The 14211-nt window shown below is 40.7% G+C and overlaps 1 protein-coding gene and 1 long non-coding RNA gene across 5 annotated transcripts; one reads left to right on the forward strand and one right to left on the reverse strand.

Annotated features, from left to right (window-relative positions):
• Window positions 1-5217: 5217 nt before the first annotated feature.
• Window positions 5218-12933, reverse strand: LOC125983945 (uncharacterized). 3 transcript variants are annotated; one of them, XR_011088373.1, is made up of 3 exons: window positions 12711-12933; window positions 12367-12448; window positions 5218-7174 (listed from the first exon to the last, which is right to left on the reverse strand). It is a non-coding gene; the product is annotated as an uncharacterized lncRNA (long non-coding RNA). The 3 variants fall into 3 exon arrangements; XR_011088372.1 differs by lacking the exon at window positions 5218-7174 and adding an exon at window positions 7190-7300; XR_011088371.1 differs by lacking the exon at window positions 5218-7174 and adding an exon at window positions 7514-8349.
• Window positions 8392-10983, forward strand: LOC125983901 (uncharacterized). 2 transcript variants are annotated; one of them, XM_049745626.2, is made up of 10 exons: window positions 8392-8556; window positions 8798-8863; window positions 9216-9337; window positions 9432-9569; window positions 9677-9731; window positions 9811-9876; window positions 9960-10038; window positions 10298-10351; window positions 10437-10497; window positions 10590-10983. In XM_049745626.2, the coding sequence occupies exons 1-9, from the start codon at window positions 8496-8498 to the stop codon at window positions 10471-10473; spliced, it is 678 nt and encodes a 225-aa protein (XP_049601583.1). In that variant the 5' UTR covers window positions 8392-8495; the 3' UTR covers window positions 10474-10497; window positions 10590-10983. The 2 variants fall into 2 exon arrangements, with proteins under 2 accessions (XP_049601583.1, XP_049601584.1); XM_049745627.2 differs by having other exon boundaries at window positions 9963-10038.
• Window positions 12934-14211: the final 1278 nt, after the last annotated feature.

Here is a 14211-nt window from a genome sequence, read left to right on the forward strand (position 1 = left end):
AAGTTTACCTCCTACAAGGAAAAGGGGATGGGGAGAACTTAAAGAATAGCGAGCTGAAGTGAAAATAGAATATGGAGTTGATCTTTCTACATTTTGGAGGATATTGGACTCCTGCTAGTTCATTCCAGGAGTTTGTGATAAAGGTTATTCCACATCTTTTCGGACTCACTTTAAGAATGAAGATTCAATTCAAGACCTCAAACTGTTCACAATTCTGAAGCAAAGTTGCCTACAATGTCTGATATTGAGATTCACAGGGAAGTTGCTAACCAGCTAGCAAGCTAAATAACAAATGGAATAGCTGGTGTGGCTAACTGCAGGCTAACTAGCTAGCTAACTGACCTAATTTCTAGTCAAATCGTTAAGTCTAGTGGCCACTGTCAAACGCCAAGACAAAAACCACGAGCAACCCTCCTGGCGAATCAAATATTAGGAACCTGGGAGCTACGCCAGCTTTTTATCCAGCAGTAGTGCAAACCGTAATAGAATTAAACCGGATTAAGAGACTCTTTAGTATGCTCAAGTCGAGGCCTGCTCCCCTTGCCTCACTTGCTGCTTTGCATAATTCTGGCGGTGTCAGTGAATGTATTGCTTCTTGTCATTAGCATTGCAGGCGGGAACCCCGGCTTGGCACAAGTCAGTGAAAAGAATCAGCTAGCGGGGTCTGGGGCAGACATAATGTGGTCTTCTCGGTCTCTCCGATGGATTTCAGATACTCTCGAATCAGCACATGCTTAATTTTTATTAGGCCTTGATCTCTGCCAAATGTGGAATCCTAGCTAAGTATTCATGTTTCTGTGAGACGTTCGTCACATGGGCGACGGGAAATGCCCTATACTGCTAGTTAATCAGCGTGTGCATAGCTGCAACACAATACTATCTGATTAGGACAGTGTCATTGCGCTATCTGATTAGGATCCTATCGTTCCACTGAATGCATGCTACACAGGCCTGTGGCTTTTTGTTTTTCCATTTCTTTTTTTCAACTCAAAGAGTTGAAAGGCTCACATTTGAGGCGGTCACTTTGATGATGCTAATATTAGCAAAACCACAACAGTTGCCAATTTGGGAGGAAATGGAAGGCCTTGCACAAACAAACAACGTACGGACAAATGACCATTTAATTTGGAATGTTGAGTTGCACTCAACTATGAGGTTGACGTGCTAAGCTGTCACGCGCACGAGCCGAAATGCAAATGTTTGCCTTTGAGTTTCTTTTCAGCCAACAAAATCTCAGTTTGTTATGAAGTACGCCAGACGTCAAATGGAGCAGAAATTGTATGCACAAGTCACTATTTATTTATCTATCTATCAAATTGTCTACACAAGAGGCTACCTGATAAAGACAAAGGCGCCCAAACACGTTCAGGTTGACCTGGATCATCCCTTTGAGGAAGGTTCAGGTGCTTTCCGGCCGACCAGCCGTTTCATGTTGCTCTGAAAACAAACCGCGATAAAATATGTTGAAAATACCTCTCTGGGAAAACGGATGAATTGGATTTTTTTTTTTTTTTTTTCAGAATGGTGGCAACGCAGCTGCATTTTGATGTGACGAGCTCTTAATAAAACAAGCTTATCTAGGAGAACTTAGACAGGACGTACTGGCGGAGATCCACCAGTATTTTATTTATACTGCACGTCTTGAGAACGAGTGACGTCTGCTGCAGTGTGTGTGTGTATGTGTGTTTGTGCTTGTTCTGTAACCCTCAGGCTGCTGAGGGTAGACTGGAATGTAAAAACACCGTCATGTGAATAAAAACAATAGGCAGGATCTGGGAGGTGTCAGCGACAATGGCAGTGGAGGAGATGGAGGCGCATGATTTGGGTCTTCAAGGTTAGCCAGCCGAGTAGCCAAAAACGGTGCGCACGTGTCTCTAATAGTGCGTCGTTAATGTTAACACAAACTGGCCGCCCATAGAAAGGCACTTGAACAAACTTTGACTATTCAGGAAAACATATATTTCTTTATTAATTTAATAACTTTCCAGCATATAAAGGAAAATGTCTTCAATAATTTGAAAATAAGTGGAAGTTCACCATATTTACAACAAATTCAATTAACATGATTTTCTTTTGGAACATCTTTTGAAAAGAACAACCCAGAAATGATTGCGTTCCTCTATTTTTTGTAACTTATTTAGTTTCATGAAAAAGGCCATTTTTAGCGCAATATTATATGCACAAGAGTCGGAAACTTAATAGTGTGAAAAATGACGCTGATGTATTTTATGCAGGGGAGGACACAGCGTGCGTTGGAGCGTTAATGTTTGTTTTGGACTTCCTGTGAATGAGAGGACGATCGCGTGTGAGAGAAGAATGCACGCGGCACGGAAGTGCACAGAGTGTTGGAAAAAGGGGGAAAAAACACTAACAACAGGGGGTTGCATGGACAGCAAAGTGTCTCTTTGGCAACAGTGACGCAACAATCAAGTGCTTCAAAGACAATGTTTGGACATGTGGAGTGTGATGCAGGTTGAACTTATCAGTGCAGCTGTGTTTGGGAGACTGCTGACTATCCGTAATGCGATTCCCTCATAAGGTCAAGTGTGAACGCTGACATGATGCAGCAAAGCCGAAGTGAAACAAATAGTAGGTCCTGAACTCGGGCTGAAATTCAAATAGAACGGAGAGAATCTACAACACCATGCATCTAGCCTGCACACATCCACGTTACATAAAAATAATCAATACATACAAATCTCCTTCCTATGAGGCTCATGTTAGCATATTAGCTTAGCATACCTACATACCACTCAGTAAGAAATTGAATGGCGGTAGTATTTTTTGTTTATCATTCCTCTCTTAAAACAAACAGTCGCTTTCCTGAGGCATAGGGGCAACAGGTGGACCGCAGTGGATTTTTACGACGGATTGTTTAGAGTCTTTTGGTGCAATTGTGAAACAATGTCACGGCTGCCGGTGACCGTTGTTATTAGTGTTAACCTGAGGTGCTGGTGAGTTATGGTTGCCTCTGTCCTGTAATTATGTTTTCCCTTCCTCTCGCTTGTGGAGAGAGATGATGACGGCAGTGGAAAAGCCTGTGAAGGCGAGCTCCACGCGGGGAAGATGAAGAATGATGGCGGTGACAGGGAAACAATCCCAAGCCTGGATGTGCAGAAGTACCCTCTTGTCTGTCTAGACGGCCAGCAGCTGTCTTCGACAAGAGCCGGCATGTGCGCGAAATGTTTAGGAAGATGGCAATCTGAAAGTCAACTATTTAAAACAAAAACAAAAAAAGTGTTGGGGTATCTTAAACGAGTTTATAGCAATCTTGTCTGGTTAGGTTATAAGTAACTCTGCCTATGTACTGTATCTAGCAAGTTAGCTAAATTAAATCTACATTAGCTTGAGAGAAACTTTTGCAATAATTTATTAATTAAATATTTTTTTTCATCATCAATTTCACAAGCGACAAAAAATGGAAATGTCTGCTCTGGTGGGTTGTTGTTGGTTTTGTGTGTGTGAGGTCTGGAGACAAAAACAATAAATGAGCTAGCTGATGTTAGCGACAAGCGCTAACACTATCTATGCATCCATTCTCTGTACCGCTTATCCTCACAAGCATAGTGGGGCTAACATTAAAAAAGTGCTCATTCCTGTATTTCAAACTAAATTCTGGCCATCATTGCTTTTCATTGACTATCACTTCCATTTTTGTTTTAATGCTAGTGGGCCAAGTTTCAATATCTTCCACGATCTTGGCCTTACTGATCAAGCAAGCCATAGCAGGGATTTAACAGGTGGATCGAATTACACATGACCTCATTTTTGGCATCCCAGTTAAAAAAAACGGTTGCTTCTAATACTCTTTCCTCCCATAATGCATTTTAATGCAGTGTGATCCTCTCGTTCTGTTTTCCGTTCTCGCTCTCCAGTTTTCCAGGTGAGTGCCCGATTGCTGCGCTGATCCGTGGCAAAACCAAACATAACGCTTTGTTTATTTAACCACAGGACTCAGCCGAGTGTGAAAAGCTACGCAAGGTGCTGCCCTAACCAAACAGAACAGTGATAGACGTTCCGACCTGACTGCCATTTTTACAGCACGGCATCATCGGCTTGCCATTTCCAGAGGCCCTGATGCTCTCTACCTTCCGTCATGTCAGTCGTAATTTTAATTGTAAGTCGATGAATGGCAGAGGCGGAAAAGTGCGCGTGTGCCAGAATATAAGCTTCCTCTGCGTACAGAGCCGATGTGTGTTAAAGCATATTTACACGAGACGCCATGGAAACAACAGAAGGTCTCAGTTTAAAAATCTCAATTGTTTCTGAGCTGATTTGCCTGCACAATGCAGGCCTTTATCAACGACTGCGAGGCTGTAACAAGACACGCTCACACGAACTTTAGCCTACACCAAATACAGTGGTGAGACTTGAGCCAGTCGTGAAGTAGCTAGCGTCGATAGAGTCAAGGCCAATTGAAGCGGCTCCCCTCATTCCCGTTAAAATCAAACACGCGTTAACATTGCCGAAGCTGAAATTGATTGTGCACGGCATTGGCGCATGCAAAGCAAGTTAATATAGCTGTTTTGTGGGCAATTGGTGACTGCCTTGCACCCATGACCTTGTTTTTTAAGACCTTCATTTTAAGATGACACTAAGTGGTTCAATAAATTCATTTATACGATGATCAATTGAACAAGTCACTGTTCAGAAAATGGATGTACGGATATTTATCATGAAACATTCATTGACGCTAAACTTGGGTCAGAAAGCAAATTTGACAAATATTTCGATTTGCTCTCACTGTCTATTGTTGTTCCAGGAGGAAGCAAGAATGAGAAGAGAAAGAGAGAGAAAACAGGCCCTGAGGAGGAGAAGAGCCAATCGGCAGAACAAGTTGAACTTGAGGCCACACTTCAAACAGAGAGTGTTTTTTGACAGAGATCCCTCTCATGAGGCTATGCCGGAAAGTGGATTTATAGAGCCAAGCAACATGTACCTCCGGATAGCCACGGAAAAAATAAAAATTCAATTCCCAAATTATATTTCCAAGATTTATGAAAGAAATGAGGAAAACAAATGAGAAAATCAGATGACAGCGCTTGCATCTACAAAAAGCTTTTAGTGTCAGGAAGTTTTTTTTTCTTCTCAACTTTGACTGAAGAGGGGTTTTGAAAACCTTCTCATTGGAATGGAAAAGTAATCATTTCATTCCTATTGGTAAAAACATTTTAAAGGTAATTTAAAAATACAACAAAAATCAGGTAATGACTCGTTTTCTGTGTTTGGTCATGTGACGTTCACAAGCTGATCCTTTGGGCACTGTGATGTCATTTGCAGTCGGCAGCAAGTGGCAAAATGGCCGCCACTTGAGCTAGATAAAGACGGATGAGTTTTGCTGCTTAAATCATATTCTACAAATGCATTTTTAGACTTATGGCAAAGAAAAGTTTTGACTTGACTTCCTCTTTTAAAAAAAAGTGATTTTTTTTCCTCTTTGTTTTTGCTGTTTTAGTCCGACTGAGTCCAAATGAAGTTTAGCGGAGTGCAGCCAGCACTTTTGTTCCAATACTGCTCAGAATTCTCAGTGTGGCTTGGCCTCGCCACTGACTCCACAACTCACACGCTCTCAATAGCGACCACTTGTTCTTTTTTAACTCGGGCTCATAACATTGAAGCTTTTTCTCTTCTTTTGTGGCTAATTATTCTAAATGCCAGGCCCTGAATTTGGCTCGCAACCAAAGTGCTGCAGCAACGTGACGGGCGGACAAGAATCGCCACTCGCATTGTGATTACTTACCCTGAATGTGCTTTATTTAATTAAGAAACTCACAGAGACGGGGCTTTCAAGGATGGTGAAGTTGTTAAGTGGAGGGAAGGGTGAGGGGGAGGCTAGATGGAGTCATGGAGGGAGGCAAGTGGATGGAGTGATAGAGAGGGGCCCACATCTAGTGACACAGACGATGGTTTGTGTTTTGTCGGTGGACCAGAGAAGATGCGCTCTCAATGAAGGTGGCTCCTGCATTATCGTTGCACACAGTGTGTGTGTGTGTGTGTGTGTGCCCAACAGAGGCCTCACTATCTGCTGTCATGGAATAGTTAGCTAAATTCTTGCGATTTCTTCTGTTTTAGGTTGCAAAAATACGTGCTTTGATCAGCTTCATATTGTGATTACTAGTCATCTATTTTTTAAAGCTATCTAGCTAAACCTACCATGCGTACTTTTGGAATATGGGAGACAACGCGAGACCATGCAAAGGGGTGGATGTGATAACCCATGTGTTGCCTTTTGTGAATTTTAAGGAATATATTTTAAGTGAAGTAATGTATCTTAAATTCCATTATATGATAAAAAAGGAAAGGTGAAGACAAATTAGTAACAGTTGTATACATGTCCTCGTATTTGTCATGTTGTTCTATAGTTACATACATCCAACATACATACTGTACTTGACACTTAAAGTTGGACTCAAGTGCAAGGGCACCCCCTGGTGGCCAGCCACAAACAAGGGTGTCCAACTCCTTTCCTCGGAGGCCGAATCCTTACATGTTTTCCAAGTTTATTCTTGCTCCATTAAAAATACAGTCAAGCCTAAAATTACCCATACTTTGAGTTGAAGTGAATTTGTAGTTCTTTTCTTCAGTGAAAGTAGGCTAATATAGTTTTAAACAACATACATATTTACATAATTCACAAACAATACACATAATTTACATTTAAACTCAACGTTAGTTGAAGAAAATCATTTCCCTTTCAGTTAAACTTTTCACTTTAAGTAATTTTAGTTTCAACCCGGGTTGTTTTATTAATTCTAAGGTTCAATCTGTTTAGTTACCTCACTTTGTGTTGTTTGAATAACATTCAGTACAGGTATGTAAGTAATTCGAAAGTAATAGTAAATCTAATTTGAGTTCAGTTAAAGCCACTTTTAAATTCCCACCATTTCACTGATTTCGTTCAAACCAATCAATATTTCAATAGCACCATTACAGCATCATCACATATATAGATCACAAAAATAAACGTGACAAAATGTACAAAACTCAAAACAATGCAGCAAAAGACTGAACGACTTTCAATATCCAAATGTCTCTATATCCCTTCAGTTGGCTTCTCCTGATTTTCCTGAATAGTCAGTCAATCCTTTCTGAATCCACTTCGGTGTAACAGAGGAAAAAAATGGATAGACCCTACCAGGTTCGATGAAAAACGTCCAGCGAGTGCTCTGCGCTCCTGCGTGAGAGACAATTCAAAGGCCTCTTTTGTGGCTCGCCATCTTGCGACTCGCACAAGAAATCAGCTTTGTTATTGGTTCCGATGTTTCTGAACCAACTCTCGTGAATCAAGTACCGTTCCTCACTTAGTGCATCACCAAGGTGAAAAGAAAGTTTGAAAACAGAAAAATAAAGTCAAAAGTCAAAGTCTGCTTTATTGTCAATTTCTTCACATGTCAAGACACACAAAGAGATCAAACTTACATTTCCCACTATCCCACGGTGACAAGACATCGTACACAATATACATACAAGTAAACAGCACAAAAAGTAAAAACAAGAAGGTACAAACAATAAATAAGAGGAGCAAAAATGGAGCATACAGTAGACAGTGAGAATATAGCGCAAAAGTACAGGACGCATAATAATAATAAGAATAATTCATTAAATTTGTATAGCGCTTTTCAAAAACCCAAAGACGCTTACAGGGAAGAAGGCAAAGACATACAGGAGGGGAGGGGTAGGGGGACGGGGAAGAGACAATGGGATAAAATTAAGACGAGGAAAGCAGTTATGGGTAGGGGAGGTCATAGGCTTGAGAGAAGAGGTAGGTTTTTAGACGGGACTTAAATATGGGGAGTGTGGGTGAGTCACAGACAGACTGAGGGAGAGAGTTCCAGAGTCGGGGTGAAGTGTCCCCAAAGGATTTGAGTTTAGATTTTGGGACTGTCAGACGAGAAGTGTTGGAGGATCGGAGGGGGCGGTTGGGACAGTAGGGCACAAGGAGGTCGGATAGGTAAGTGGGAGCCAGTTTGTGAAGGGCTTTGAAGGTGAGGAGGAGTATCTTGAAGATGATGCGCTCCTCAATGGGGAGCCAGTGAAGAGAGCGGAGAACAGGAGTGATATGTTCACGGGACCGGGTGTGGGTAAGGAGACGGGCAGCAGAGTTTTGGACTAGTTGCAGTCTATGGAGTGAGTGAGCAGTGATTCCAATGAAAAGGGAGTTGCAGTAGTCGAGCCGGGATGAGATGAAGGCGTGGATGAGGGACTCAGCGGCAGGCAGGGAGAGAGAGGCAGTGCCGGCCGGATTTTGTTTTCTTCGAAATGTTGTGGAACAGGCCCAGACAGGAAGCACCGGAAGACATCGCCTCAAGGTCGGTGAGAAACGAGAAAATCACTTCCAGGTTGTTTGGGCTTAGACAGGAAGGAGATATTTATGACCACTTGGCTCGACGCGCAGGCGCTCTCAATAACTTCCTCAACAGTCTGGCCATTCATTAGCATTTTAGCGCGAAGACAGATAACAGACAGCAAACAGATAACTCTTCACTGATTTAAAAATGACAAAAACGATGATTGTATTGTTTTTCTTGTCTATTTGCTTTGTCGGCATAAACAAAGGTAAGCTCAAACATTTTGCTTTTTCATGTGCTTGGTGTGTAGCTTAGCGAATGACTCGGCGAGTTTGGGACTGGTCTGAGTCATGAAACGCCACGGTATCTAACAATTCAAAACTGTCTTTTTTAATCACTTCACTGGTTTCTTTTATATCAAACAAATTATTTTAGGTGCATTACCTGACATGTCATGAAATGCCTAAAATTACACCTATCTAACAATTCAAAACTGATCTGTATGTTAGGGGCGCCCGGAGCCAGTAGCCGGCCCAATGTAACTCATCCTATCGTCAATGATACTTCAAAGAATGGTGAGTTTGGGACTGGTCTGAGTCATGAACCGCCACGGTATCTAACAATTCAAAACTGCAATCTGTATGTTAGGAGCGCCCGGAGCCGTTCGCAAGCCCAATGTAATTGTCTTCCCTTTTAATAATATCTTTTTTATTTTTTAATATTTGACCAGTTTTTACTCGTCTGATTTGAAAATGAGTTATTTTTCATTTTGTTTTGTAGCTTTTACTGTATATAATATGAGGTGCTCATACATTTATTTGGGTTGACAGTCATAATGGCCCTCCGAAAGGAGCTATGACTACAATGCGGAAATAATGAGTTTGACTCCCCTGCTTTAAGGGGAATGACGAAATATTCTTCTCGTAGATTCTGTGCAGGATAAAGCGTCTTGCCGTGAAATTCAAGGCAACGAAGGCTGTTTCCTCAAATTTGATAGACGTTGCCCAGGGGGTCAAATTGTCGTTCAAATTGTCGTTAAGAAAAACAAGGTATTTGGATTTCAAACTTATCTCTTATGTTATTGTTGTTTTTATTTACCGATCTGAACCTGATCTTGATCTTCAATCTTCTGTTTGCTAACAGACTACTATCGGCCATGCCGACTACAGCAAGAATCCGCCCAGCTTTGACATCGATAAAACATTCGCAAGATCTATGAATGAGAGTGGTATTTTCTTAAACCACTGCATTAACGGTTCAATAGTGTACCACAATTGTAATGTAAGTTATGCTATTTCCATTTTGTTTTAAACTTGTCTGTAAATTTATGTGATTTTTTTGAACCGTGGATTCTATCATGGTCAATTGTACCGTCTTTTATATTTCAGGGGACGCCTGACGATAGCACAGATTTCTATTGTACTAATGATACTTCAAAGAATGGTGAGTTTGGAACTGGTATGAGTTATGAAATGCCTAAAATTACGCCTATCTAACGATTCAAAACTGATCTGTATGTTAGGAGCGCCCGGATCCAGTAGCCATGTCAATGTAACTCATCCTATCGCCAATGATACTTCAAAGAATGGTGAGTTTGGGACTGGTCTGAGTCATGAAACGCCACGGATGAAAACGAGTCCCACCCCCTGATAACGATGACTGTATGTGTAGCAGGCTTGGGGGTCGTGGCTGCGGTTGCACTCGTGATCGGCGCCGTGCCCGTGGCCCTGTTCGTCAGGAAGTGTGTGAAGTAATATGAAACTTTTCTTCATTTGTTCAGTAAAGTTATTGGCGATGACAGCGGAAACAGCACAGAGCACGTTGACAGGCGGGCGCCACCCAACAAGCCATATGTAACACTTATTTTAAAAGAATATTACTTTCACTGACCGAGGAAAATTATGGATTACTCGATGATCAAAATATGAGATTCATTTGATAATCGATGTTTGTTGATTAATCGATTCATTTAGACACCTCCACATGACACATAATTTATTCCCCTCCAGGAGGAGGAAACCAGACAACCATGAGGGAAACGATACAGCAATGCAGCCCCTCAAGTAAGGCCTTTTTGTTTTGTTAAAAAACAATAACGAAAAGAAAACGTATGAAATTGGTGTTTATTGTTGCCGCTTGTGTCTGCAGCGCTGTCACTGAGGCTAATCAAGCTGCCCAAGCTTAGGTTAGACTTGTTCCTTCTCTGCCAGTAAGTCCATTTTTCTGTAGGTCTTTAAATGCTAACCATTCTATCTTCATTTTATACATTCATCATTTCATTTTGTTTTCTTGTTTGTTTAGAGCATTGGTGTGCAATCAAATGCTGACAAGCGGAAGACGCTGTGCTGGTTGCACATAATAGCAAAAGGAATATATTAGTAATACATATTAGTAATTAATAATACTTTATTGTTATGCCTCATAGTTTTGATCTAGCAACAAGATGTGATGGACACAAACTGCTAGTATTATACTGTACTTTATTATAACAACAAGAATATGAAACTATAATAATAATAATAATAATAATAAATATAAATATATTCCTTCATTGTTATGACCCTGATCTGAGGTTTTTCACATGTATTGGAAATGAGCGCTTCAAATATATACTGCGACTTATAACTTTTTTTCACCAATTGTAATCTCTGCTGCTTGGGAAGGCTGGAATAAAGGTTACTTCACTGGTTTCTTCTATATCAAACAAATTGTTTTAGGTTATTCACCTGACATGTTTCGGCGGTTTCTTCCGCCTTCATCAGAGTGTCACAGATTTGATAGTGACGCGTATATCAGCTGATGGATGAAGGCGCGGCTCACCTGTCAGATTTGACAGGTGAGACACGCCCTCTGCTGTCCATTCACCTCTCCAGAATGCTGTTCCAGGTTGTAGAGAGCATATAGGCTCCCTCATCCCTGTTGATGGTTCTCGGCCCCGCTTGCAGATTTCAATGGCCTCCCTGATCCAACGCTGATGTTTATTTTCTTCAGTGCGGATGACTCTGGCCTTTTCCCAGCAGCAGCAGAGGGCGTGTCTCACCTGTCAAATCTGACAGGTGAGCCGCACCTTCATCCATCAGCTGATAAAGACGCGTCACTATCACATATTTAAGAGTGGATATTTAAATATAATAATATTTAAATATAATAATAGTACAGTATATAGAACTATATTAAAAAAACTCTCCTGTATATTTGAGAATGGAATCCAAATTTATGACGCAGTGCAATAAAACTGTATAAATAAAAAGCAATCTTGTGGAAAACGGCAAATCAAAAACTGCCCTTGGAGATTTTTTTTTCATTTAAATTAATAGATATTATTGCCTATTATTTTCAGGCTTTCCACCATTTAGTAATTAATAAATATGTTTAAAACAAGTGTCAACCTTGACATGTCCTGATGTATGGCGGCCATTAACTTTACACAACCACACGAGGGAGAAAGACAGAGTTGAATTTTAGTTCAATATCTCCTGGGATCTACAGGGCCTTGATTTGTCAATGGCTCTCTATTTTAACATTTCCTTTCATGTACAGAGACCTTGAGGGAAACCGACTCTTTGACCTGGAGAGTGTTTCCAGGTCGGAGGCTTAGTTTGGTAGATGTTTGTGTCGAAATACAAATAAAAATAAAATCAACAGGGGTGAGCGCGTGGCCACGGCTTTGGCGTTTTGCCACGCGGGTAACTCTTGGACGAATTTGGTGGGGTTGAGCAACAAAAGCTGTCACGTCTACGCTCGAGTGCATGTAATAGCTCCACATGAGCTAATTAGCCACCAAGCAGCTTGTAATGATGCAGCCACACTTTGGAACAGTCAGCGGGAGCATCTTCCCCCAAAGTGTTCATGCCACATTGAAAGCAATCCAACCTGTTTTATTCCCTCCCGTAAAATAGCCATAAAACAAAAGTCACCTAAAGGTCACGTTCTTTTCTTAAGCAACTCTCATCACAGGTGTCTTAATAAAAGATTTCATTCTTAATTGACTCATTTTACAACAAGCTTCCACATAATCCGGGCATCCATTTTGATTTCCAAAACATTGAACTAACACTAACTTGTGCAAATAACTTACCGTTTAGCTGTGTAGTCTTACGTCTGGACAGAATATTGATGCCACAATAAATTAAAGTCCAGCTAGCTTGCATAGATAATTTCTGAAACAGGCAGATACAAAAAAAGAGACTTAGTGGTTGTTTAAATTCACTTGGTTGCTGGGCCTGCAGTCCAAAAACCATTTACCATAGAAACCATTAAAAAAGTACATTTTCTGTGTCACCAGGTGCTGCCTTGCAATTAGTGCTTCGATAAAACAAGAAATCTTTATAATACAAATGAGAGCAACTAGCAGTGGCTCTCTGGACCACACTAGTGCAACATTTATATATTTTTTCTGACAATATAACAAAATGTACTCACAGTCCCACTTTAATTGAATTTGTCTCTCAAAAGCCACCATCCTTTCCGGTTAATCTGTAGAAACAAACCCGGTGGCTAAGCTATTAAGCTTGAGTTTTCGGCATTATTTACATAGCAAATGAACATGGTAATGTGCGTTTCAATTAAAATATTTACAAAAAAATTAAGTGTGTAGAATGTACCGCCTAAAAAGGACACAAACAAGCTACACGAGGTGCTAACAAGTTACCTTGCATCAACGGAAGAGGAATGGCGATGTACATCACGTGACCACTCACAATCACCTGCTGTGCGTCCTGGGCATTTTGTTAGTCATCAAAATAAAGATGCATTCATGAGCTAAATTTAAAAAAAAATAAACGAGTGGCAACAGTGGTATTTGCAGGGATGTAAAAATGATTTAAAGACACCCATTATTCTTATAATCGTTATGCTAATCACTTAGGCTGAAACTGAAGCATGACGTCATCGCTGTTAGTACATTACACTATTGGGCACATTAGGTAGACACACACTATTACGTCCAAAAAAACCCCCAACACAACCAAAGAAACATTTTTCTCTCCATTCAAATAGTCTTTAAGCCGTGAAGGACCACTGAAGAGCTATTTCATTGTTGTCCTTATCAAATAAAAAAAAAAGCTTACTTTTGATTGACATTTTGAAATGGTTGACTGTGCACTGTAGCTAATGAAGCATTCAGTGAGTTTACAAAGCACGTGTTATCATTACTCTGGTTGCAAAAGGCAACAAACAAACAAACAAACAAACAAACAAACAAACAAACAAACAAACAAACAAACAAACAAACAAACAAACAAACAAACAGATAAATCTTCATATCGGATGTACTTCAAAGAAGTAGCCGTCTTATTTTTAACGTTGCTGGGCCCACAGATGCTCAGCACAATGCAGCTGTAACCTGCAGACGGGGCGCATGCATAAAACATGAGCCTTACATTAGTCACTCTCTTCATTTATATGAATCGTGAGGCAGGCGAGTTGCAAGCTTACATGCATATTGTGGATGCTGTAAAAAATTAATTCCATCACGTGCACACAGTCAGGGCACTCAAACACAAGTCAAAGGCAGTTTCTTTAAGATGCTGCCAGAGAAATATGAGCTGTATATATTTAGATTTGCACTTCATATATGATTTTGACAAGCTACATGGCAACAACATGAGCGGTTTTCAAATTATGACACTATCGTTGACTTTGTACCGACATACCCGTACACCTGTCTTGGAAAAGATGCATTAATTTTAATTTTGGATATGCAGACTCCTTCATCCTACCCTCTATTAAACACAGTGGCTGGCGACTACAAGCGAGCGCCCCAGAAATCTAAAAGCGCCAGTGTCTTTAGCTTCAAAGAGAAGGACAATCACATTTTTCTGTCTTTAACAAAGCCCATTTATTTTAGTACTCTCCATTGGAAGCGCGACGTGATAACCTCTGCACTGCAAACCACCAACCGAGAGTCATTTGAGACAAAGCG

The sequence above is a fragment of the Syngnathus scovelli genome, chromosome 16 (genome assembly GCF_024217435.2).
Source record: "Syngnathus scovelli strain Florida chromosome 16, RoL_Ssco_1.2, whole genome shotgun sequence".
Classification (NCBI taxonomy): Eukaryota; Metazoa; Chordata; class Actinopteri; order Syngnathiformes; family Syngnathidae; genus Syngnathus; species Syngnathus scovelli.